The sequence below is a fragment of the Mirounga angustirostris genome, unplaced genomic scaffold, assembly GCF_029215605.1.
Source record: "Mirounga angustirostris isolate CCGP_5_RB_7025 unplaced genomic scaffold, mMirAng1.0.hap1 SCAF_9, whole genome shotgun sequence".
Classification (NCBI taxonomy): domain Eukaryota; kingdom Metazoa; phylum Chordata; class Mammalia; order Carnivora; family Phocidae; genus Mirounga; species Mirounga angustirostris.
In genome coordinates, this window is record NW_026991717.1 from 32407016 (window position 1) to 32432602 (window position 25587).

The 25587-nt window shown below is 59.3% G+C and overlaps 1 protein-coding gene across 9 annotated transcripts in view; it reads right to left on the minus strand.

Annotated features, from left to right (window-relative positions):
* The window catches only part of LOC123861013 (dual specificity protein kinase CLK3), an 84283-nt gene that overhangs the window by 8834 nt on the left and 49862 nt on the right, over window positions 1–25587 (minus strand). For 2 of the 9 annotated variants that reach the window (XM_064570151.1, XM_064570149.1), the window contains 4 exons: window positions 13658–13743; window positions 6707–6754; window positions 1179–1330; window positions 389–605 (listed from right to left, as the gene is read on the minus strand). In XM_064570151.1, the coding sequence (XP_064426221.1) occupies window positions 389–605; window positions 1179–1330; window positions 6707–6754; window positions 13658–13743 (503 nt within the window). Of the gene's footprint in view, window positions 1–388; window positions 606–1178; window positions 1331–4650; window positions 4925–6706; window positions 6755–9544; window positions 9648–13657; window positions 13744–20331; window positions 20505–22726; window positions 25200–25587 lie in introns of those variants that run through there. The other 7 variants (XM_064570152.1, XM_064570150.1, XM_064570153.1 and 4 more) reach the window with 7 other exon arrangements.

The window sequence follows — 25587 nt, forward strand, 5'->3', positions numbered from 1 at the left end:
CATCTCCGGGTGGGAGGGACCGGGCCACGCAGCTCCAGACCACATACCAGCAACCCTATCAGGTTCCCCAAGTGTCCCCGGCCACGCGCACCACGTGGCCCGGGCCCGGAGCAGCGTGGAGACACAGACAGGCCGGGGGGCCAGCCGGCGCCGGAACCAGAGCCTCTCTCGCCGCCGCCGCCGCCGCCAACGGCCAGAAGACGGAGGGGCCGGGCCCCCCGCTCAGCCCTGCGCCTGGACCAGACGACACAGACACACACACACATGCACGCACACCCAATGCGCGTGCGGCGGGGCTGGCAGTACTCACCCAGAGCAGCCAGCCTGAGAAAGGCTAGAAAGGACGGGGCCCTGGAGCCCCAGCCAGCGCCCTGTGGCCACCACTCACCGAGGAGGCGCTGCTACAAGACCTGGTGCGGCGTTTGCGGCAGTGGTGGGCGTGCCTGCGGGCCCGGTACGGCTCCCTCTCCCGCGAGCGCCGGCGATGGTGGGACCGGGAAGACCCGTAGCAGTCCTCGCCGAACGACGGGCTCCGCTCTTCGCACCGGTACGTGTCGCTGTCACGGCGCTCCCGGTACCTCCTCTGGTAGGGCAGGCGGTCGTGGCTGCCGGGAGGGGCGTGAGGACACTGGTAAGGTGGGGACCTTCCTCCCACTAGCCCGGGTTTCGCTTCTGGGCAAAAGGCGTGTGGTGAGGCCCCACAACGAGCTCACAGGGCGGCCTGCTGGAGCGGAGGCATGGGGGGGCGGGGGGAGCGTGTGCATGAAGTCCCGCCTCTGGAACCCGGGCAGCTGGCGGCACCCCTCCAGGGCAGGAGGCTCAGCACTGGGCCTCAGAGGGTCCCAGCGCCCCAGAGCTCCCTGTGGCTGCTCACACAGGACGAGGGGCCGAGCTCTGGAAAGGACAGAGGCTGCGTTCTCAACCCCACCGAGGGAGGCTCAGAAGTCAGCAGGGGCGATGCCGGCCTAGAGTCTGGAGAAGGAAGACTCAGACAGAGAAAGGGGCAGCAGGACGGCAGCGAACACAGAGGCCCGGGAACGCAGCTGAGCTCGGGGGGGAGGGGGACAGTGGCAGAGGGGCAGCCCCCGAAGGAGCCCAGGGCCGCCACGAGCCTCCACGCTGTCTCCCCAGCCCCGCTGAGGGATGGAGCCCCTCCCTCCCACCTAGCCCCCTGTCACCTTCTGGACCGAGATCTCCGGGGCGGAGGCTCCCTTCGAGACGGGTACCGCAGTCTCCCTTCGTGCTCCCGACTGTAAGACCTCCTCCTCTTCCATCGGTAGCTCAGGTACGGGTCTGGCTCAGGGGAGCGGTATCGCTTACAGTGATGCATCTAGGCCGCGGGAAAGAGAGAGCGCTGCTCAATGCGCAGCCGGGCCGCCAGCCACCTCCGGCCACTCCGGCCCCCGGGCTGCTCAGGCGCCTAGGCGCTCCTGAAGAAGAGGCCCATTGTTGTGTTTGGGGGCAGCCCCTCCCAGGGGTTTATGAAGCGAAAAAGAGCTCTGAGGTCACACTGGTCAAACAGCACACGACGGGCAACACCCTCCTGTGCCAATGAACAAACAAACAGCTGCCTCCCCAGCATGGCAGCGCAGGGCCTGGGGGCCTGGGGGCTCGGGGCGCCCGGCAAGCCGGCACAGGTGCAGACAGAAGGGGGCGGGGCTGGTAAGCACCATCCCAGGAGACCAAGGCCAAGGAGAGAGGAGAGCCTCCTGGGTGCAACTCCCTCCTGTCTGTGGGGTCCTATGAAGTGACTGGTCTGTCAAGCCAGAGGCCAGAGTCAAAGGGCTGTTGGCAGGGAGCCAACACACAGGAGCAAAGGGTGAAAGCCCTCAAGTCCAAAGCCAAGTTGCCTGGCTGAGGCCCTGAACTAGACCCCATCAAGGGAGCAAAGACCACACATCAGTGGGAGAGGCCACAGGCGGAAATGAGAAGACCAGCCCTTGGAGGAGGAGGTGCACAGGGTCTTACAAACATTCCCTAGCCGATCCGAGGGGCTGGCCAAACAGACCTGGGGGTCCGTCTAGCCCCTGCTGCTCCACGCTCTGTCTCAGCACCAGCACACTGGGGCCAGCATCCTCAGAGCACCCGAGGTTCTTGCCCAAGACCCCTGGGGCACCCTCCGACCAGCTGAGATGCTATGCCAGCCAGTGCCTCGCCTCCAACCGTACCACCGCTGCTAGACCCCCTGTTCCGGTCCCCTCTCCTGTGCTCATCTCAGGAGAAGCCGGAGGGCTGAGTGGCAAGCTTCTGTGCTCGGAGAGGCAGGCCAAAAGGGCCCTACCGTACTGTCCCTGTTCAGCAGGGACTTAAGTCCACCACAGGAAATTGTCAGGCTGGACCAGACACCAGCTGAGGAAGATGGCTATGTGAGGCCAACTCACTGTTCCACCCACACCCAGAACGCTGGCCAGCCTTCCTCCCAACCCTTTACTTGGCCTTAGCCAACCTCCAACGGTGGTCAGTCCTGGGCTCGCCTGACTAAGCACATTTGGACAAACCCACTGAGGCTGTCCCATCTCATGAGAAGGGTCTGTCAGGAGAGCAGAATGAACCAGCTCCCCGTGGATGGGCAGGGCAGCCAGGCATATCTGACTAAACCCCTGGGAGCTTCTCCATGATCCTGAGGAAATCCCTGCTCTCGATCTCCCACCAGCAGGTTTCTTCCCCTATCTATCTACTGCCCAGGCCCCGCAATGCTTGGAGGTAAATACTATGTAAAATCACCAACAGCTCCTCAAGAGCTTAAACTGCTGTTCTGTTTTGATGATCAGCTGACTAATGTTTCACTGTTTTCCTGCAATTACCCTGGGTCAGGTGCCCAAGTTATAGAATGAAGGCAGTATCTCACATCTCCCAAAGTGACATGGAAGATGCTCTGGTGGCCAGGCAGGCAAACCACCAGAGCTGGACAATGTGGTCTGGTCCACACCAGGCCAAAGACCTGGGTGGACCTGGGACCTAGGTCCTGAGACCTAGACGATTCTTATTCCCACACGTGTTCATGTTAGTGGGCTGAGCACAGATTCAGAGTCAGACAGATTTCGGTCTGAGTCCCGACACCACCACTTCTAGCTGTGTGCCTTCAGCCAAGTTATTAAACTACTCTGGCCTTCAAACTTCTCTTGCAACAAAGGGACAGTAATCTCTGATAGGGCTGTGAGAATTAAATTACGCTACTTCTTTAACAGTGCCTAGCACACGCCTTTAGGTTAAAAGCATTAATGAAGTCAGCTTTTCATTAACAAGGTTAAAAAGATTCCAGACAACACCTCTGGGTCTATGTTAGGACATAAAGAATATTTTATAAGTCCCTTCCAGGGGGAGAGAGCGCTCTGGGTAGAAAACCCCAAACTAAATCCCAGTGCTGCCACTTACTGGCCTCATGACGCTAGGCCTTGGTCACCATACCTGAGAACTGGGAGACAACACCTCCCAGCCAACTTGGCAATGGAGATGACAGGGATGAGAGCTATAAAGTACCACACAAGGTAATCAGAGGAGATAACCTCTGCTTCAACACATTCTAGGTAGGGGAAATATTGGGAATACCAGATGTCCCTCATTATCTTCCCAGCCAAGGCTCTAGATCCCATTTCTCTTCAATTATCTCTGAAGCTCTGAGACCCCAGCAGATAGGTTAAGGAAGCGAAGGGTCACAATTATGTTCAAGAAGGCTCTGCTCTTACACAGGGAAGAAAGAGATAATGTAAAGGAAACCAGGCCAAGAATGCCACCTTTTCTCTGAGCATAGGCCTAGCTGACTTCTCATTTGCAGTTCCTGGCCAGAGAACTGGGTTGACAAGAAGAGCAGCCAGCCAGGTCAGCGTCTACCCTCCCGGATCCCAGCCACTCCAGCGTCCCATGGTTATTTTTGGCTGACGCTGCCCCACCACTGCAACCTCAAACCTGCCACCTTACAAGCCGCCACCACCGGGTGAAACGCTCCTCCTTTTCAAGGGCATGGAGGAGGGAAGCTGGAAGGCAGCCAACTCCGCCTCGACGGGGGCCTGGCCCAGGCAACTCCCACCCCAGCTCCACACCAGAGCACCCGCACCCGGAACTAAAGCACACACAGACTCCCGGACCAGGGAGCAGCCCGGGCATTTGTACTGTCAGCTTGGCCCGGCCCCTCCCCCGGGCTGGAGCGGCTCCATCATCACAACAAAACACGCTGGAGGCCTACGGCCCTCGCTCGCGTCCCTTCCCGAGGCGCCCTGGGTCTCAGAGATCTGAGCCCCTTCCCCCATAACCGCCGCCAGTGGCGGCGAGGGGCGACCCGGGAGACAGGCGGATGGCCAGCCTGAGCTAGAATCAAACTTCAGGCCGCGCGGGGAGGAGGAGTCTGCAGGCCTCGAGCAGACGGTATGGGAGGGGTCTGAAGGCCCCTCCAGGCTCTCCCAGGTAGGACCCCGACCCCATTCCGTGGGAGGTGCAGGGCCTCAGAAGCCGCTCTGGCTCAGACTCCGACACCGCGGGATCGAGAGGTCGGGGTCTGCGGTGACCGCCCCTCCAGGGGAGAAGCGGCGGGTCAGGGGTGAGAGGTCGCGGCCGCGGCCAGAGGCGGGCCGAGGGGGGAGAAAGAGAGACAAGGCCGAGACGGAGCCGGGAGCCCGGAGACCCGCACCCAGCGCGCCCGTCCCGCCGACTCACCCCCCGCCGCTGCCGCCGCCGCCGCCGCCGCGGGCCTGGGCCCACACTCACCGTCTCCCAGGATCCGGCTGTGGCTAGGCCCCACTCCCCGCTCCGAGCGCCTCTTCCGCTTCCGGCTCCAGCCTCCGCCCGCGGCGGCCCCGCCCCCCGCGTGACGAAGCCGTCGCCAGTCCCTGCTCGACCCGGCTCGATGGCCTGGCCGCTCTAGGCCCCGACTCGAAGGCTCTGGAGGACCCGCCTTCGCCGCCCCGATTCGGGCGGCAGCAGTGGAGACTGGTTCCGGGATGGCAGAGGGGACGTTCCCGGCTGCGGCCCGCCCCCCGTCGTGTCGCGACGCACGTAGGCCCCAAGTCTCGCCCCGAGAACCGTCCCCGCCCGCGGGCGCCGGGAGCCGAGAGGTGGAGCCCCGACCCGGCCGGGGGACCCTGCCTCCTCTGTGGATCCGACCCCGCCCATGCCCGCCAGCCCTTTCCTGCGCGCGGAGAGGCGGGCATTGTTTCGCTGTTGCCTCAGTGAAAACCGGGCGGGCCTTGAGTGTCCGTCTGGCCCCGGGACCCCGGAGGGCGCCAAAGATGACGGAGGCCTTGTCCTGAGAGGCTCAGGAAGGCTGGCGCCGCTCCCGGTTTCGTGGAAGAAGCAAATGAGACCTTATTCTCTTTGTGTGGGGGTGTCTATTGAAGACCTGCGGCACGCCCGCATTCCCGTGGGCATCAGAACAGTTTCGGGGAAGATCCCCGAGAGCCACGTCGGCGGGGTTTCTGGAGAGACGGGGTCTGGGGGAAAGGGAGTCCCCTTTTCCTTGAGCAGCGCCGTACGCAGACTCGCACTGTGTCTCCGTTAATAAAACGAAAACGCCGCCAAAGGAAAGCCCACGATCAGGCCCCGCGGGCCATTTTTCCGAGTCACGCGACGCCCCCTTTTGCCGAGGCGGCGACGGTGGGATCGCTGAAGCCCCCCCCACCCGCTGTCCCGCCCCTCGTCGGGGCGGGATAACGGGACCCAACTTTCCACAGGAGAAAGCCAAGGTCGGGTCTTTTGGGGGACCTTACGGATTGTGAGCGTTCACGCCCCAGGGCTCTAGCTGGTATCGCCCAGCTAAGCGGGCGGGAGCGGCCTCTGGTGGCCCACACGCCCCGCCAGCGCCGGAGCGGGGGGGCCGGGCATCTTCGCCGGCCCCCGCCCCTCCCGGGACCGCTCTGTGGGGGCGGGTCACGCCCACTCCCCCAATGAGGGCTGGCCACGCCTCCGACGCGAGGCGTCCTCTCCCCGCCGGGGCAGGCGCGCTGCGAGTCGGGCCCCTCCTTCCGGAGTTGAGGCTGTTCCTCTGATCTTTGGTCTCCGGCTCTCGCCTAAACTGAGGTCCGACGGCGTGGCCTGAGGGGGGTGCTTACTACCCCCCGCGCCCCAGTTCTGTTAGCTCCACCACCCCATCCGAAGTAAACAAGCGAAGCTAAAGCAACACGGAGGCTTGCTACGCTCACGTGGCCTCAAGAACGAATCCCCGTCCCCTTCCAACCAAATGCACCCGCCCCCCAAACAAATTCAGAAGGCGCTTCCAGTGTGCTGTGGGTGACCGAGAGCCCGGCTGTCCCCGCCCGTCGGTCCCGCTCCCTTGGGATCCTGCCTCCGGGGCCGGAGGTAATGAGTTGCCATTCTTGCCCGGGCCCCCTTGCGGGGCCTGTACGACCACACCAGCCTGGTTTCACCTCAGGGTTTCATCCACTCAGCGACGCGAAAGGACTGTGTGTCTCCTTCCCCCCCCCCGCCGCTTGGTGTGGCCCGCGGTTTCCATGGCTCCTAGAAGCCAGGACCGCGTGGGCAGCTGAGGGTGGAGGAGCTCGGGGAGGCTCCTGTCTCCAGCCCTGCCCTGGGCGCCGGGCTCCGAGGAGGTAAGTCGGGCGCCTCTTCCCACCAGCCCTTCCCACATCGGGAACCCAGGAGTCCCAGCCTCCCGGTAAGGAAGCCGCTCTCATCCTCTGAAATGGAGTAGGAGCCATCTCCCAGCCCCCTCTCCAAAATCTGCAGTTCAGTAGTTGTCCCGTGCTTCAGATTCTACCATTAGAGCTTCCTTCTTTTGTCTTTTTGCTCCCGAAAGAACGCACACCTAGGAGAAAAAGAGGCAGAGTGTCAGGCCCTTGGAAAAAGATCTAACCTGAGGTGAAGTACAGGTAACTACCCCCCCCCCACCCCCCCCCCCCCCGCCCCACACACCCTCCCGCCTCATTCCCCCAGTGCTGGAAGGCTGCAACTTTGGCAGGTCTCGGCTGGGGAGTTCAAGCGGAGGGTCACCTCCAGAGGACCGTTGCTCCACATCCCCAGCCCCTTGGGACCCACCTCTTTCCCCAGGCCTCTATTCTTGTGCCCACCAAGCCTCTTCTGTGCTGGCCGAGAACTGCAACACAGTTCAAGGGCACCGGGGAAATGCCCCTGCCCTGCACCCTGCTACCAGCCACCTGAGACCCACAGGAGCTCCTGCCCCTCATGATCTCCCTTTTGCCCTGCTGGGCTCCTGGCTTGGCTTGCTGCCTTCTCCAGGCCCCAGCTCCTCTGATCCCCTCCTTGTCCTGCCGCCCTTGCTCTCTCTCTCCCTCTCTCGTCTGCCACATCCATCTTTGCCTTCTCTGGGGCAGTTAATTCACCTTTGAGCTTCAGCTCCAGGGTCACCTATCTGGAAAGCCTTCCTGGGCGCTCCAAGGGAGAATCAGGCTCCCCTTCCCTGTGCTCCCACAGCATTGGGGGCTGTGCCTTCCTCTGCGCAGGCTCTGTAAATTCAGCATCTGGCCCGTGCCACTCCCCACTCCCGCAGACCACGAGCCCTTCCACAACCAAGCCAGGCAGAGTTGGGGTTCTCAGTAAGCGCTGGGGGCGGTCTGTGGGGGAGCGCCTGTTTTTAGTGGGAAGACAGAGCACCCAGCCAGAGTGGAGTTGTGGGCGCTGCGCCAGGGTGTGGGAGGTGGGGGCGGCGGACAGTCCTCATAGTCCCATCTTGGAGAGGCCTTGTGTGGTGGTGAAATGTGGAGAGAGCTCGGAAGCGGCCGCAAGAATGTGGGCGTGGAGTCGAGAGAGAAGAGGTGTCTGCGGGGAGAGGGCTGGTGGGTGGTAGTGCCATCCTGAGCAGGGAGCGGGTCTGGGAATGTGAGGAGTGAGCAAGTCAGTTAGGGGGGCGGGGGAGCTCAGCCCATGACCCTCTCCTCAGTGGGTACTTTCTCCCTGTGCCCACACAGAGCTGGGGCACAGTGCTTGGTGCCCAGGTGCGTGGGTGGGAAGACAGTGGTAGGATTCTGAGGCTCGGTCCCTGGAGGTAAAGTGGGTGGGGCCTAGGGCTCAGGGCCCCCATCTTCCAGCTAAAGCTATGGAAGCCAAAGGGGTACTGAAGCAGTAACTTGGTTTAAGGGCTTCTGACCCCCTATATTAGAGCTAAACTACGGTGTCCCCAAAATGTTTCCCTGTTCCCTGCCATTTCCAGACTCCTATACTGGGAAGGGGAGCAGCAGGGGTCGGGGAGTGTGGGCCCAGTCTGCAGTGGACCCCCTTCATGACCTGGGGCAACTGACGTCCCCTTTGGAGCTTCAGTTCCCCCTCCTGAAGCCGGGGAGGGCCAGGTGAACTTGGTAACAACCAAGTGGCTGGGCCAGAGTCAGCACCGCGGCTCATAGGAGCTGTTGGAACTGAGAACTGTTTAGTGGGGTTGAGGCAGATGCTTATTTGAAATTTGAATCACCAGGGAAAATCCTGAGCCAAGGTGTTGTCAGGTTTAGGTGCATGCTCAGCACCAGGGCCTCAGTTTCCGTATCTGAAGGGGCCTCAGAAGCTGGTGCCCCAGCTCCAGGGTCTCCCAACTGTCCTGCTCTCAGGACCCACACTGAGGCAGAGCCCCATGGACTTGATGCCCTGCCCCCATCTGGTCCCCCTGGCCCTCCTGTCACTTTTGGCCACTGGACTGTGCCTGCTCACTGAGCCCCACTGAAGGGTGTAGGTGAGTGTGGGAAAGGTGGGCATGGCAGCCCCTGAGGCCCAGGCTGAAGCCTGGCTCCTCTTTCCTGGCAGGTGCTCAGACAGAGCCTCGGAGCAGGACGGGAGGCCCTCAGATAAGGCCCTGTGGATATGGCTGGTAGAGAGCGGGGGCACTGGGCCAAGCTGGCTGGCCACCTGCAGGCAGCGCTGGAGGCCATGTCTAGCCAGCACAGGTGCTGTGGAGGCAGGGATGTGAGTTGGGACTCTGCAGGGCCCGGGGTGAGCTCCTCATGCAGGAGCAGAAAGTGAGGCGTCCATCCTTCCCTCCCTGATCTTCCTTGCTTATCCACAGGGGACCTCAGGAGGTCCTCTGTGCTAGCAAGGTCCTCTTCCCAGGCTGGGAGCTCCAGAATGCGCAGGGCTGGTGCTCACATCTGGGGTCATGTTCTCAGGAAGAAGGCTTGTCAAGGTCTGGGGCATCCAAAGGAGACAGACGGGAACTGGGTCCCCAACAGGGCTGCTGTGCTGAACAGTGTCATCTCCGTGAATGGCGCCCTCTGGAGGTGTGCAGTGCATTGTTTGGTGTGGCTAGAGGCGCTGGTTGGAGGCAAAGGAAGGACTGGGGTCCCTGTGGCCCCCCCAGAGAGAGTTGGAGGGAGAGGCTGGTTTTAGCTCAGTGGACAGAAGAGTTTCCTTCAAGGCCCAGTTGCCCTGGTGAAAGCTGCAGTCCCCAGGGAGAGAGGAAGGTGAAGGTTCATGCAAGCTGAAGGTTCTAGGGGAGGCACCCAGCACCCCTGCCCCATGTGAAGGTGTGGTGGGCAGGGCCACCTTGTGATAGCCTAGGTACCTAAGCCTTTGGTGACCTGGGGGTCTCAGCCCATAGCTGCCCCTCCTAAAGCTCCTGCTCCATACGGTGCATGGGGTGACCCTGGGGACTCACCTGACAGCCTGTCTGCTCCTGCCTCCCAGCTCTAGCATTCCACGACAGTGTCCCTGGTCCTCTTGCTGGAGCTCCAAAGCCATCAGCAGCTGGTGTCTCAGGTCCAGCTGCAGGTGGAGGGTCACACATCTGAAGCCCGTAGTGAGAATAGCTGGGCACCCCCTTGGAGCTGTGTCCCTTGTGTGTAAGCCAGGGCACGGGGCTGTGCTGGGCTGGCAGCTGGGCCCCTGGCTGGGCTTTTCACAGCTGGTGGAGCCAGCCTGCTTTATCAGAATCTGCAGGCACTGCTGTGCCTGGGGGCAGGGAGGGCCCTCTGCAGGGGTTCAGTGCTGCCTTCAGCCCTCCCCCCAGCAGGTGGAATGCTCCCTGGCCCACCTGGAGCAGGAGGGGCACCAGCTGCAGGAGTCCCAGGGACAGGAGTGGAGGAGGCCAGACCAGGACGCAGAAGACAAATCGGGGTGCCCGGTCGTGGGGGAGGGGCCTAGTGGCAAGAGGTCCTCCGGTAGGATCCGCTACTGCAGACAGAAGTGGGAAAGGCCAGCTGTGTTTGGACCAGAGGAGCCCACGGCCCCCTGGCCCAGAGCCCTCCTCTAAGTGGGTGCGTGGCAGGGCCCTGAACACGGGCCCTGCCTTGTACTTCATTCTCTGGTCTTCATTCTTGGAGCAGCAGCTGGAGAGGGAGGGCAGTGCAAAGATTTCTGTGCAGCCCAGAGAGAGCCCCCCACCCCCAACATTTGGGAAGACCCTGCCACGACCCAGCCCACTCCCCTCCTGGATCAGATGGGAAAACAAAGCCCCGAGGGTGGGGAAGAACTCGTTCAGGGTCGAAACAGTGTGATCTGGAGGCTGTGAGGAGACCCCGGGGTGTGTACCCGCACGAGATGCTGGTGTCAGGCCTGCAGGGCCAGGAGCAGCGGTGGGATGGGGACAGGGCCCAGGCACTTCAGGGCCTGGGTGGAGTCTTAACCCCTGCCCAGGCTCAGGACGCAACCTTGCTGCAGGGCAGCTGCTGATGCTCGCCCAGGTGGCCCAAGACAGCCGGCAGGGTCGGCCCCACAGGGAGTCCAGGGTGCCAACTGAGCCAGCCTGTGCCCACCTGTGCCAGGGGGGCAGAGAAGCAGGGGAGTCTAGGCCCTGTCCTTGGGGGATTCCGAAGTCAGGTGAGGAGCTCTAGGGACACCATGGGAAAGAGAATGTCCAGGCGGGACAGATTGGAGCAGGGCCTTGACATAGCACAACTCTAGCACACGCCATCCACCTTGTGGTCCCAGAAAAAGAGCACCCTTTGGTAGTGTGCATCCTGGTACTGTCCAGTGTTAAACCATCTGGTCCAGAACCAAAGCCTGGGGTTCGGAGAAGCCTCTGTGGGCTGGGGTCGGAGGAGGCCTCCTGGAAGAGTTGCGTCCCAGAGGATGAGGAAAGCAGGGGCTCTGGTGGAGCGGGCTCACGGGTAAAGGCCTGGCAGCTAGCCTGAGCAGACTGATGCCAGCCACGTGAGCCCCACAGTCCTGGTGGATGCTAAGCCATGACTGGGTCGAGTGGGGGGTCTTCACAGGTGAACAGGAGACTTGGAAGAGCTAGGCGGAAGTGCCAATGACCAGTGGTCCACTTAGAGCAGCCATCCTAGCGGCCTCAAGGAGAGCAGGTGTCGGAGGGCCCCATGCAGGCCCCAGAGGCAGAGCACCAAGGCTGCGTGCAGGTAGGGCGGTGTTGCCGTCAGTGCTGGGGGTGGCCCCTGGCCAGGAGACATAGCAAGTGGCTGCTCAAGCCCACCCTCAGGTTGTCCAAGCTGGAGTGGGTGTCCTGCTCCCACACTGGGTGAGATGACCCTGTAGGCAGGAGGTGGGCTAGCCTCTGTCTCCAGCTGGAATAGTCCAGAGCCCCAAACCCTGAACCATGGGGCCAAAGCCAGGCTCCCTTCCCCAGGTATCAACACTCCTGGTTGTCCCATTTTGACCCTTTTAGGGGAGCATGTGGGAAATCTTAAAGCTTCAACAAGTCCTGTCTTGGGCGGCTGGGTGGCTCAGATGGTTAAGTGTCTGCCTTCAGCTCAGGTCATGATCCCAGGGTCCTGGGATCAAGTCCCATGTCAGGCTCCCTGCTCAGCGGGGACCCTCCTTCTCCCTCTCCCGCTCCTCCTGCTTGTGCTGTCAAATAAATAAATAAATAAAATCTTAAAAAAACAAAACAAGTCCTGTCTCTGCCACACATGGCCAAGCCCCCGCTGCTGGCCCAGGACCAGCCTGGTGGGGCAGGGAGGTGAGATGACCTTAGCTGCCGGGCTGCTAAGGATGTCAGGATGCTTGGGAGCGGAAGTGCCCAGGACAGAGGCTCTGTGTGTGTAGGGGCCATGGAGGAGGCATCTCTGCCCCAGTCCCCATCCCAACCAGTGAGACATAGTGAGGACATCTGTGCAACTTGGAAAGAAACCATTGAAACTTGGCTATCTGGGGCCCAGGTGGTGTTCAGACTGCTCTGTTTCTACTAGCACCCTCCAGGCCCAGGAGGTACCAGTGCCCCTGCAGGGAAAGCTAGAGGAAGAATCACATCAGAAGGTGGCCAAGCCCTGGAAGGCACGCGAGCACCAGGTGGCATTTGTCCTGAACTTTAAAGAGGAGCTGCAGAACTGCCAGAGATAGAGTGAGGCCTGGCGTCCCCCGCTGGGTGCCCTCTGTCCGCCTTCCTCCCCCTCCCCACAGGCCCTCCTCCTCGCTCTCTTCCCCGCTGCCCAGTCTCCCCTACTGCAGGCCAGTTAGTCAATCTCTGCTCTTAGGATGGCCCTTAGCTTTACCCTACACTTCCTCCCTTTCTCCTGCTTCTTCCTCATTATGCTCCACCCAGCCACCAACCCACTCATCCATCCATCCATCCATCCATTTAGCATACATTCACTGAACATCTACTACATGTCTGGCCCTTTTCTGTGCACAGGAGAACCACAGTCAGATCAGACCACTCCTTGTCCCCAGAAGCTTGTGGTTTGGGGCCACACAATCATCAAGTGAGCAATTACAATATGCCCGCTGAGGGGAGAGGCACTGTGGGAGTTGGGGAAGGGGGCAGCAGATGGGTACATCCTCCACAATGAGGGGATTTCTGAGCCTCTGAACTGTCACGGAAGGATGAACAGGCGAAGGAATGAAGGGCATTTCAGCAAGAGGGAGGAGCACATGCAAAGGCCCAAAGACGAGAGGTGTGGAGGTGGGGCAGTGCTGTGAGCAGTCTCCGGCCCAGCTGAGAAGTAGAGGGGGTGAAGGGGTGAAATGTGCAACAGGCCAGAGCAAGGGGGGCAGAGCAAGGGCTGCGGTGTCCACCAGACCTGAACTCCAGTTTGGGGGCTGCCTCCTTCCGGCTGGTGCCCTCCCTTAGCCTCCAGGGCAAATGTTTGTGTGCACAAGCAGACTGGTGGACACACACCCACCCACACCCCCAGAGACACACGCATGCTCCCAGATGTGCACACACAGACACAGAGAAACAGAGTCAGCAAGGAGGTGGCTGGGAGATGCAGGGATGGAGAGTTGCGAGGACCCAGGATGGGGGCGTGCTCTGTTGATCCGGCTGGAAGGAGTGTGAGAGAAGGTCTCAGCAGCCTTGGGCCTTGTAAAATGTGGGGTTGGTCTGAATCAGTGTATCTTGAACTGGGGTCCAGAGCTTTGCTTTGAGAGGGCTGTTCGTTCCTCAAGGAAGCAAATTTGTAGTGATTGCAACTGCGCATTTGTACAGAAAGAAATCTCAAGTTTTTGTCTGTTTCTCGACCCAGACCCCTGAGGGTTGGGGGTTGTCTCCTCAGGGCCTGGAGAGAGACTCTACGCTTTCTGGGGTGTGCACACTAGTCAAGATGGGGGTCCGCAGTGGACAATGTCCGTGAGAAAGCAGGGCTCACAGTGCCGGAGGGTGAGCAGTGCTGCCGAGACCTTCTCTCTGCCTCAGGGCAGATTCAGGTGCCCGGAAGGAAGTGGTGCAGGGTGGGTCCTATGCAAACAACATGCAAAGGATCCATAAACCAGTGTCCCTGTGGGCCCCAACTCTAGGGCCTTCCAGTCCTCCGCTTCTCAGGGACAGCAAAGGCCATTTCTCTCCAGTCCCCAGGGAGGCCTGCCCAGGACTCACCTTCTGTGAGCAAGTGGGTGACCCGGGCTCTGCGCCTGTCCAGGGAGGGTGGCCTAGAATTCCGTGCTGGGTCATGGGCAGGAGTCCTGTGGGGAGCAACCGATTGGTCAAAGTCACAGCAGGGCAGAGGCTCTCAGGGAGACTGAGCAACAGCTGGCTCGCAAGAGGGTGTGAGGGGCTCCCAGGGCCTCCAGCACCCTCCACCTCAAGCTCCTTCTATACTGACCCCTTCTGGGGCTTTACCTCAGTCTGTCTTCCTCCAATCCTGATCCCAGGATCCTGTGCTTTTCACTGTCCCCACATTAGTGGTTAAGATTGTGGGTTCCGGAGCCTGAATACTGGGCACAAATCCTGCCTCCACAGTCTACTCGCTACGTGACCTTGGGCAAGTTACTCTCCCTCACTGGGCCTCATCTGTAAACAAACAAGGAAACAGACACCAAGAACAGTTCCAGTTCTCCAGCAGCTGAGTAGAAGGGTTCAAGCCGGCAAGCACGGAAAAGGCTCAGAGCCGGGTCGGCTCGCAGTCACAAAAGGTTCGCTCTGATCAGTACACGCTTCCCGCTGTTGCAGGCAAAGCCGCCTGGAGGCGAGAGGCCCCCTTCCAGTCAGGGTCCTGCTGGGGCCAGGGGCCTGCGGCCCGGGGTTCCATCTCAGCCCCCCTCTGTGGTAGTGTGCTAGGGCTGCCCTGACAAAGTGTGAAGTACCACCACCGGGTGTGTGTGTGTGTGTGTAAGCAACAGATACTTCCTGTCTCGCAGCTCAGGAGGCTGGAAGTCTGAGACAAGGTGCCGGCGGGGGGGGGGGGTTCCTTCTGAGGGCTGTGGGGGGGCACCTGTGCCTGCCTCTCCCAGGCTTCTGTGTGGCCGTAGTCCCTGCTGTTCCTTGGCTTGTGGAAGCATCACCCCAACCTCTGCCTTCCTGTTCACAAGGCGCTCTCTGTGTTGTGTGTGCATGCATGTGTGCGTGTGTGCGTGCGTGTGTGTCCAAATTTCTCTTTTAGAAGAACACCCATCAGATTAGGGCTCTCTCTAATGGCTTCATGTCACCTTGATTACCTCTGCAAAGACCTTATCTCCAAATAAGGTCACATTCTGAGGTACTAGGAGTAAAACACAAACATAGCTTTTTTGGGGGGGAGTATACAGTTCAATCCATAATGCCTCTCAATTTACTTCCTGCTACCTTCCTGTTGGGCGGGTTGGGTATGTCTTGAGATCTTGGGAACCCAGCTGTTGTGTCTTGCTCTTCCCCTCATTTAACCCCAGGTCCCTGACACGGCTGTAGAAAGACTGGAGGGGCCACAGGAGGGGCCACTGTGAGGAGGGGTGGGCACTGCTCAGTAAGCCCCCAGGCAGGCTAGGGTCCAGGCTGGAGATCGAGCTCCTGTCTATAGGCCAGGCCCTGCCCAGACCCAAGAGCCTGTGTGTGTTTATGGGCACAAGAGGATGGGGTGGGGGTCCCCTCAGATGGACGCGACAGAGCAAGATGCAGGCTCTGGGGAAGAAAAACCAGATGGCTGCCAGGATCCAGAGGTGGAAGGTGGGGAGGAGCTGGAGGCTGCCTGCGGGGCCCTCAGGTCCGCGTGGCCTGGGCCTGCTCATAGCCCAGAACAAGAAGGAGAACCTGGACAGTCCAGTCAGCCTAGAAGGGAGGCCAGTGTCCCTGAATCCTAGCCACCCACCCTCTGCCCACAGGTGCAGGCCACGGCAGAGCCCCCAGCAAGCCCCCAGCGTCTGCACAGGGCAGGTGAGCTCTGCTCCACCCTCAGCTCCCCTGAGGAGGCCCGGGGACCAGACTGGCACCTGCTGAGTGGGCACCAGGCAAGCCCACTCCCACTCCCCTTAGCCTCCAGCCACACAGCCTGTTGGGGAGGCCCTTGTGGAATCCTCCCTGGGCCTCTCAGGCGGGGAGGACAGGGTTCCTAAGGACACAGATGAGGCTGTGGCCTAGTGGCCCTGGCTATCTTGGCTCAGCTCTTCATCTGTACACTGGGAGTGGTGTCGGCAGTACTTAGGGGTTCTGATCCTCACTGATCCCATGACCCTCTTCGGTTTACCCAGGGGGTCACTGTCCCTGGGTCACACTATGTCCAGCTCGTAAGAATTGGGCCTATGCCCCAGCTGAGGGGCCCCCTGGCCTTGGGCGGACTAATGGTGCTCAGAATGGGGTGGGGATGAAGGGACAGATCTTGCTGTCCCACCAGGCCCCAGGAGCTGCCAGAGCCAAAGCTGGTAAAGGAGCCAAGTAGTGTTGAGGGTGGGCGCCACCAGAGGTAGAGGGGAGAGCTTGGGGGCAGGCAGGACAGGAGCTGCTCCAGCTCCCACAGGAGGTAAAAGCTGGTTGGGGTCCTGGCCGCCCTCCCTCAGATCAATGTGGGGGCAGGGCTAAAGGTGGGGCCTCCCAGGCAAAGGAGAAGACTCTGATCCACCTTTGCTGTGTGGGCTGGGCCCTCTAAGACCACACTGGGCCCTGGTGACCAGGGACCGGAGGAGCTGAGACCAAGGCCACCTGGGGAGGTGAAGGCAGGGCTGAATTCAGGAGGCATGGAGGGTAGGGTGCCTGGCCTGTTGGAACCAGGGAGTTGGGATCAGGGTGTGCTCACTGAGGGTCAAGAGCAGAGACTGGGGGTGCCTGGATGGCTCAGTTGTTAAGCATCTGCCTTCAGCTTGGGTCATGATCCCAGAGTCCTGGGATCGAGCCCCGCATCGGGCTCCCTGCTCAGCGGGAAGCCTGCTTCTCCCTCTCCCACTCCCCCTGCTTGTGTTCCCTCTCTTGCTGTATCTCTCTCTGTCAAATAAATAAAATCTTAAAAAAAAAAAAAAAAAAAGAGCAGAGCCTAGACCCATCCTGGGCTGGAGCACCAGGCGGTCCTGCCCCTGCACTGTGGCTTCCCAGTCAATGCAAAGTGCATCAGGGCTAAGGCTTTGCAGGCCAGGGACCTGCATGAGGGGACACGGGAGGATCTGGAGATGGGGAGGTTTTGGAGACCTGGCCTCATCTCAAGAGCCCTTAGGCTGGGTGGTGTAGCTTATACGGAGCACTGAGGGACTATCACCCATTTGCATTTTTGGATTCGGGGGAATCTGTAGTCACCTGTACGGTGTAGAGGAGCAGAATGAGGCCATCCTGCTCCCTCCCCCAAGTGCTGTCCTATCAGCCTCTCCCAGCACCTGACGGCCAATATGCCCCTTGTTTGGGTCAAGGCAGAGTCCCAGGCAGGCCCCTGTGAGAATGGGGCTCTGAAACCAGAGTGGGGTGATGTCCTGAAGCACCCGATCAGGTTAGGAGCCAATGACCCCCTCTCCCCGCGCCCCCTTTCCCAGCCTTCCCTGAAGGAGGTGGGCTTGGAGCTGGCCCGGATGTGTGCTGAGCTCCAGAAAATCTGGGACCCAGAGCTGGAGGGGCTCAGCAGCGGGCCCTAGAGGGTGCCCAGAACCTGGTGTTCAGCACCCCTCCGTCTCTGTGCTTCTGCCAGGCCTGCATGCCCAGGGGGCCCACGGTCCCCTATGCCCAATCCCCCGTGCCCCTGACCTGCCCTTCCCAGACTTGGTCAAACCCCTCCTCACCTCTCACTGCTTCTTTCCCCCCTCCCCAAGGTGGCAGAGAGCCGTGCCAAGAAGCTGAGGGTAGAGCAGCAGTGGTAGAAAAGTGAGGACCATGGAGTGAGGGGCACCTGGATCTGAGGGGCTCTGCAGGGAGGAACCCCCTTCCCTCACAGAGGGGCTCACAGCTCTCCCCGCTCCCATAAGGATTTGAGATAGACAGGAGAGGGCATTTGGGGACATGCTAAGAGAGCCCTGTCATCCCCTGGGTGGGGGGGACACAGTGCCAGGCCTGGGACTTGGTGTATCTCCTGGTCTGCCTTCTCTCTGAGGAGGGGAGCACAGGGGAAGAAGCAGGAGGGGCATGGCGAGGAGTTAGGACATCTGGGTTCCTGGGCCTGGGGTCACGAAAGAAAGGAGGGTGGCCTTCAGAGCCAAGAAGTCCTGTGCTCGCGTCAGCTCCACCACGGACCAGCTCAGTGAGCAATGAGCAAGTCTGCCTTCTCGAGGCCTCAGTCTCCTCATCTGTAAAATGGGGATACCACCTTACCTACCTCAGAGGATCATGTGAGGATTACATGAGATGGTGCGCCTGGCTCCGTGCCTGCTGCCTGGTCCCCCTGAGTTTCCCCTGGGGTCCAGTTAGGGTGAGTCAGTACTAAAGTCATAAAACCATGGAGGTGTGCCCAAGACCACCTGCATATAGGGCTTTAGTCACAAAGTCTATTTATCTAGTATTTCATCAACAAGGCATTATTTACAATTAATAAACTCAGGAAACAATGTGCTGTAATATGCAGCCGCCAATGATAGACAATGTAGCATGTTCCACTGCCTGGAGCAGCTCCTGCTTTATACTTGAATACCATGGAGGTCCTCATCTTTCTGACCCTGCATGGAGGAGCCTCATGGGATGCAGACTTCTATCTTTTGCCTCAACTGCTCTCTGGGGACCCCTTAGAGAATGGGGTCAACTCCAAGAGTTCTGACCCTCAGGCTGAACAGGGTCCCCAGAGGGCAGGAGCCGGTGCAGCTCTGAGCATCAGTACTCTAGCACCGGGAGGGCAGGAACCTCCAGTCACCTCTCAACCCCTGAAGGTAATAGCTGGGGACTCTCCAGAGAAGCAAGCAGAGTGACCCCTGCCTCCCTGTGAGACCCAGGCCCAGTTTCTCTCTCTGCCTTGTCTCCCCATCTGCAAGCTGGGGGTGGGGGTGGAAACAGGCCCAGAGGGTCCTTCCAGCTTGGGCCTTTGCTGCTTCTGAATGGATTCCTCAGCTCGCCTCCCCTTTCCTGGGTAGAGCTGGAGTTACTCCACACCTGGTACCTGCCCTGCCTCTCTGCCCTCTATGGGCTCAGCTGCTGCTTCATCTGTCCCCAGATGTCAGACAAAGCCCAAGAGCCAGGGAGGAGAGGTCTGAGAAAAGCTGGCAACCAGGGCAGCGCCCCGACTGGGGGAGAAAGGTGGTGTGGAGACTGAGGCCTAGAGTGTCACTCTGCCACACAAGAGACTGAGGTCTGCCCTTTGCCCACAGTGAGCTGACAGCAGACTGACAGGCTTTAGGAACCAAGGGTGGGCAAGGACTCCCCGGGGAGAGGAGAGGCCTGTATGGCTATGCCTTTAGCCCCCCATGCCAGGGTTTCTGTCAGGCCTGAGCCACGGGACCTGTCACAGGTGGCTGCAGTCAGAGGCCTCCCTGTCCCCTGCCTGCCATAGAGGGCCTGAAATGCCCTTGTTGGCACAAGGTTCCTGACTCTCAGTGGATGAGGCCACCTGCCCTTTCCCAGGGGGGACCCTGTGGCTAGGAGTAGAGCTGGGCAGGGAGTGGCCAGTGGGGTTCTGGGGTCCTTGTGGGGCTTGTTGGTCCATTCATCGCTTTGGTGCCAGCAGAATGATGACCACGGGCCTTCTGTCTTGCTGGTGAAGGCCTTGGGCACTGCGCTTTAGACTTTTCAAAGTGAGTTCTGATTCACTTGTGATCTATAGATCACTCTATAGTCCCCATTTTACAGATAGGGAAACTGCCCAGACAAGGGCAGTAACATGCCCAAAGTCATATAGCAAAACAGCAGCTAAACCCCCTGGTTCCCCTAACCTGTCCCAGAAAGGTGATTTCTCGTTTCTGAGCTTGATAGAATGGCCATCTTCAATGGCCACAGGCAAGGCTGACTTAGAGTTAACCTCCCTCGAGGTCACCTGACCATTTTTCTCTTTCTGAACTTCCTTCCCTACCCTGCTGTGTGTTTCCTTGCCCTACAGAGCTCTGTCAGCTGGGCCATGTGCTTCCAAAATTGGAACCCTACTCAGCTCCGTCACTCTACTTAACTTCCTCCATCTACTGACTTAACTGAAGCAGAGTTCTGCAGAGGGCGAATCTGGCAGGGTGGAAGAACAGAACACCTCTGAGATTGTTTCTCAGTGTCGTTTCTGCAAAATGTTCTCTGCCCTCCCTGCCATTCACACCACTGCAGTGGGGGCTGCCGAGTTCTCAGTGGATGGGTCCAGCACTGGGTCCTGAGCCCAACTGAGCCAATGGCCCCTTCCTGATCACTAGACTTGAGACAAAATCGTAGTCTCTCCAGGGCTGAAGACTGGACACAGAGAGAACTTGGGAACTGTCAACTGCTGTTTTTCACGGCAGAAAAAGCTTAATTTCAGTGAGAGCAAATGGAGCCGACAATTCCCAGGAAGTGGAATTGGGATGGCGAGATTTTGGTTCAGCCCAGGAGGTCTCTTGTATGGAAAAGACATAAACTTGACCTCTGGGATGGTCATGTCGCCTTGCTCTGTGGCCGGGGCAGCAGGGCGAGCTGGTCTTCAGAAGGAGAGGAGTACGTTCCATTGGCAGCGCTTGCTGAGGCCAGCCCCAGGTTCCACTGTCCTTGGGGTCCTCCACACCCGGAAAATAAATCCCTCTCCTTTCTGCTTACATGGGCCTGAGTGGTTTGGGTCCCCTGCCAAGGACCCAGTGCGCTCCAAACCAGAGTGCTGCCCTCCCGGAGGGCCCTCCCGTCAGGCCAGGCACCCACCCTCCACCGGCTCCTGTTTGCCTTCTGCCACAGAGGGCGACCCCGCCACCCGTTGGCCTTCTTGTCTGTCCCTGTGTCCCAGCTGCTGCCGGGCTTTGTACCTCACTGTTTCCAAGCGCAGCAGGGCCCCCTACTCGTCCCGGTCCTGCCTCTCTGCTCGGTTCCTTCTTCCCTTCCCTCCGGTGGTGATTCCGAACCTTCTTTCAGAAGCCGCAAGCCACCAACTCTCCTTTCCTTCCGGGCAGGGACTGTCAGGCGAAGGCGCAGTCGGCGTCCGGGCTTCCCTCCCCGCACCGTGCTTGGTCGCCCCGCCCCCTCGCTCCCATTGGCTATGTGGAGGGCACGTGACCAGCCCTGACCAATGAGGTGGGGGAGGTTACGGCGGGGAGCCGGCACGGCGTCTCCGGAGCACCTTGGGGCTGCTAGTGGCCGGCAAGTGACTCCCGGCCGTGCAGAGAGCAAGGGGGATATGGGCAGAACGGAGCCTTGGGACAACTAAACATACCCTCCAACCTCTGCTTCCTTCTGTCACCGGGCTGGGTCGCCCCCGCCCCTCACTGAAGGGAAGCACATGCAGGAGAGGTTAGGGCAGCTGATTAGTCCATTCCCAGCCCTGCCATTCACTAGATGTGTGACTTCGAGCACATTCCTGCTCTTTAGTTTCTTCATCTGTAAAATGAACAAAGTCACTGCCTCATAGGGGTGTGGGTGGAGTGGACATTGTGCGTAGAATGCTTAGCAGTTGTGGGGAGGGCAGACTTTGGGCTCTGTCGCCACTGAATTAGAAGCCCTGCAAGCTCTTCTCACTAGTTAAAAGAACTCAACCTAGTTACTCAGCTTCTCTGTGCCTCAGTTTCCTCATCTGTAAAATGGGGATAATAGTCTCATCTCATAAATGTTTAGAGGATCCAAGGAGTTAATTCACGCAAAGAACTTAAACAACACACACCAGCCTTCAGAAATTTGCTCTCAGGTCTCCTGGGGGCATCCTTGCAGTTCCTCTGGGGTACAAACCTAGGAGCAGAATTGCTGGGCATGTGTCACTTTACTAGGTAATGCCAAAATGTTTTCCAAAGTGGTTAGACTAATTTACACTCCCTGGCAGTCTGTGAGAGTTCCCATTGCTATCTATCCCTGCCAAAACCTGGCATTGTAAGACTAAAGTTTGTGCCAATCTGATGGTGTGGAATGGCTTTCTGAGCATTTCCTTGATCACAATGAGGTCCAGCCATTTGTATTTCCTCTTCTACAAAACACCTGTTCATGACTTTGCCCCCTCTCCCCAGCCCTTCTTTTTGCCCCCCCTCCCCTTTCTTAAGATTTTATTTTTTGACAGAGAGAGCACAGCAGGGGGAGCAGCCGGCAGAGGAAGAGGGAGAAGCAGGCTCTCTTGAGCAGGGAGCCCGATTCGGGGCTCAATCTCAGGACCCTGAGATCAGGACCTGAGCCGAAGGCAGATGCTTAACCAACTGAGCCATCCAGGAGTCTGCTCCCCCCTCCACCCCAGTTTGTCATTTTAAATACCGGTATCTTTTGGTAAACTCTTTTGGAGGGTCTAATTTGAGAAATTCTTTCCTTGCTCAAGGTCTTTAAGATGTTCTTCTGTATTTTCTTGTTAATTTGAAATGGGACGGAATTGCAGTGGCCCGGCACTTTGTTCTTCCTAGATTCTCCAGGTCTGTCAGGAGCCTTACGCATCTGCCACTTTCTCCCTCAGCATCCCCCTGCAGTCACAGAGCACTGTTTCCATCTTGGAGGTCTCTGGACCCTGCTTCTCTTCATCTCTGCTAGGCTAGGCCCGCTGCGGCTCCACGTGGCAGCTCCCTGCTGTGTCAAAGGAAGCTGTCAGATGTGATACCAACTACTGGTTACCAGTTATTAAAGGACTGGGGATGCCTGGCTGGCTCAGTCAGTAGAGCAGGCAACTCTTGATCTCAGGGTTGTGGGTTTGAGCCCCACGTTGGGTGTAGAGATTATTTTTTGAAAATGCACTACAAAGGTGCTTGGGTGGCTCAGTTGGTTAAGCGTGATCCTGGGGTCCTGGGATCGAGCCCCGAGTTGGGCTCCCTGCTCTGCGGGGAGTCTGCTCCTCCTTCTCCCCCGACTTCTGCTCTCTTTCTCTCTTGCTCAAATCAATCAACAAAATCTTAAAAAACAAAACACTAAAGGACGGTTCATTTCTTTCAAAAGGTGTTTAGAAATCAGTGAGAGAAGCTCAAGACTGTCCCAGTGTCTCCCTCATCTGCTAGCACTTCCAAACGGCAAAGAGGTCCCCATCTGCCTGCCTCAGAGGGCTGCACAGACAGGTGAGGCATGTGTTGTTGCGGAAGAGGGCAGCTATAGATCCCCCATGCTTTCCCTCCCTGCCTATTTCTTTTGGTTGCACCAAAACTGGGTTGTAGCCATAGGATGTGTATCATGGCAGAAAAAAAGGCTGAGCACTCTGGGGTCTCGCTGCCCACTGGGAGAGTCACAGAAAGCACCCAAGAGACCTGCTTGTGTGAAGAGGTAGAGGTTTATTGAAATATAAACATTCGAGAACATGTAAGATAGAAAATAACCACCACATATACAGACACTTGCTGCAAGAGGACGTCTGAGGTATTTATCACTGCCTAGGCTACCCATGTGCTAGAACATTTTCCTGGTCAGAGTACACATAGACGGGGGGGGGGGGGGGGGGGGGGCGGCGGGGAGCCCAGAGCGGCCCTGGCCCACAGCCTACCCTGTGCCCTTCAGGGAAAGCTTCTCTTGCCCGGGGCCCTGCTCCTGGGACACCTGCTGGCATCCCCTCTCTTGGGCTTTCAAGCTGCGTGGGGAAGGGGAGAGGATCCAATGACCAGAAAGCCACAGTGCACTGTCCCTGCGTCCTCTGGCTGGGAAGAGTCCATCCTTTGTAACCAAACCCCTGAGAAAGACACACTGGCCAAATGTTGCGACACTTTCAAGTGGGCCCAGCGCCAGCCAACTGGGCTCCTCCCTGGCACCAGATCCCAGACGCCCTTCTCTGCTCACCACCTGCGCTTACCTGGTGGGTAAGGTGGGAAGGCTCCTGAGGCCAGAAGAGGGTCAGGCCCCAGTGGACGGGGCTGTGTGAGTGTGTGAGAGCGAGTGTGTGGAAGCCTGGGGAGGGGAGCGAGAAGATGAAGTCCAGCAGAGCTGCAGCTTACCAGGCTGAGGTAGCTGTTTTGTGCTCAAGCTTTTGATTTCCTTTTCCTTTCATAGACAGGGCCGAATGCTAGCCGCACCAGGGCTCCCGCCAGCGATGTGGCCTCTCACCATCAGAGCCTGATGATTTCACAGTGGGTGGTATTCTATGAGCTCTGCAGGGCGTACTCAATGAGAGGGGAGCCCTGTGTGACAACCACTCATCTTTCCAACATGGGAGCAACCTGCTCCAGCCCAGGGTCCCAGAGGAGGACGGAGTTCACAGCATCCCCTTATCCCCTGGGGCAGCTCAGCCTCTCTGGCCTGCCCCTACCCTGAGATGGGAATGCTGAGTGAAGGGCAACCGTTCTGTCCCCACCCTGGGGAACCAGGGAGGGGTGTGCGACAAGCCTTGCTCCAGCAGGAAATGGGTCAGGGGCCATCTCCTGAACTGTGTGGTCTCAGGACCCAACCTTCATGAGCATGGGCCTCTCGTTCCACCACTTCCCCCGCCACTGTGATCCCTGAGTCATCTCTCCTGCCTGCCTCCCCGCCTCCTCACTGGGGTCTTAGCGAAGGGCCGGAGGGGCTGGGGTACCAAATGTTTGCTCGGCTTTGGGGGTGATCTGCTTTCATTTCTTTGGTGCTACAGTAACAACAATAAAAATTAAAAACAAAAAAGTCAGCAAAACACATATAAAAAAGAGTTCAGAGATGCAAATACTTCCTGAAGAATCAAACATCAACAATTACAAATCTGAGGTATTTCAATGAACCTGACATCAGCAGGTTTGGGGATGCCGGGGCTGAGGTGGCCCCATGAGAAGGGAGGGCCCAAGGGACAAGTGGGCTGTTCTTGGGAGAGCTGGCCGACAAGGGCGAGTGAGGGCGTGAGGTCTGGGAGGGCCAGAAAAAGGTCAGTGTGAAATGGGTGCCAGGGCCTGCCTGGGCAGCCAGCCCCCTGAGGCTCTGCCTCTCCCTCAGCAGGTACCCGGTAAGCCCTGGAACTTGAGGACTGCCCTCGTGTGCCCCTTTTCCTGGGACCACTAAAAGGGGAGTATGGGGCCCTGAGGACTGCTTCAAGACTTGGATTTGAGGGACCCACACCCCTGGAACCACACATGGTAGTCAAGGTGGGTTAGGAGGGCCCCATCCCATGCTCAGCAGAGAAAGGCCGTGAAGGCATGGTCTTGGCCCCTAGCAGCCCCACGTGGGAGTTAAAGATTGGAGGACTGAGCAGGGGAAGAGGCCAGTGACCCTGGGGTCCTGACAGAAGGCAGGGGAAGGGCAATAAATTAAAGGAGAAGGGCTGTGGAGGGCCTCCAGCCCTGTGCTGGCTTACAGATTGTCGACACACTGTGCCCAGGACAGGAGGTGGCCTGGGAACCCGGGAGGAAGCTGGACGCCCGCAGACCCCGCCCGCTTCTCCAGGGCGATCCCTGATTGGACAACGCTGCCCTGTCCTGCCCCTGCAGCCTCTCCCTGTCCCCAGAGTACAGCAGGACCTGAACGGAGCCTGGACAGACGGACATGTCCAAACTCTCAACATCTGGCCAAATGGTGTTTGACATGGGCTCCGTGAGATGAGGTAAATTCTGTGCATCAACCTCCTCCACTCTCGACAGGAGAGTGGGGCGTGGGGAGCTGGGTCCTGCCCCTCAGAGGGACCAGCTGGTGGAGGGCTCGGCGCTGGGGGTGCCCCGGGACGAGGTAGGACTCGGCGAGCAGTGGGAGCTGCTGCTGCCGCTGGCGCTGCCACCCAGGCTCTGGGGGGCGGGCCCCGCGATGAGGTGGACCACGGGCTTCTGGGCAAACAGCACACCTGGGGGGAGGGTGCGAGTGTGAGCAGCTGAGGAGACACGGGCAGGCGTGCTCTGTCCCCGCAAGCGGGCACTGCCTGACCCAGCGCGGGGCTGCGCCCCTCCGCGCCCCGCGCTGGCCGCCGCCCGGAGTCCCGAACACCTTCCCCCAACACCTTCCCCCTTCGGGTACTCACGGGCCGGTGAGGGGGCAGAGGTAAACCATGCTTTTGAGGAGACACAACTAGTGCTCTGCGGGCGCCGGCGGGTGGTGGGAACAAAGAGAAGGTCAGAAGGCAAGGGCGAGCAGGTCAGGAAAGGCTCCGGGGGAGAGAGCAGGCCTGGGCGCGCAGAAAGTGCGGCCGGAGGAAGGGCCGGCGTGCCAGGCAGAGCTGTGACAGAGCCGCGGCG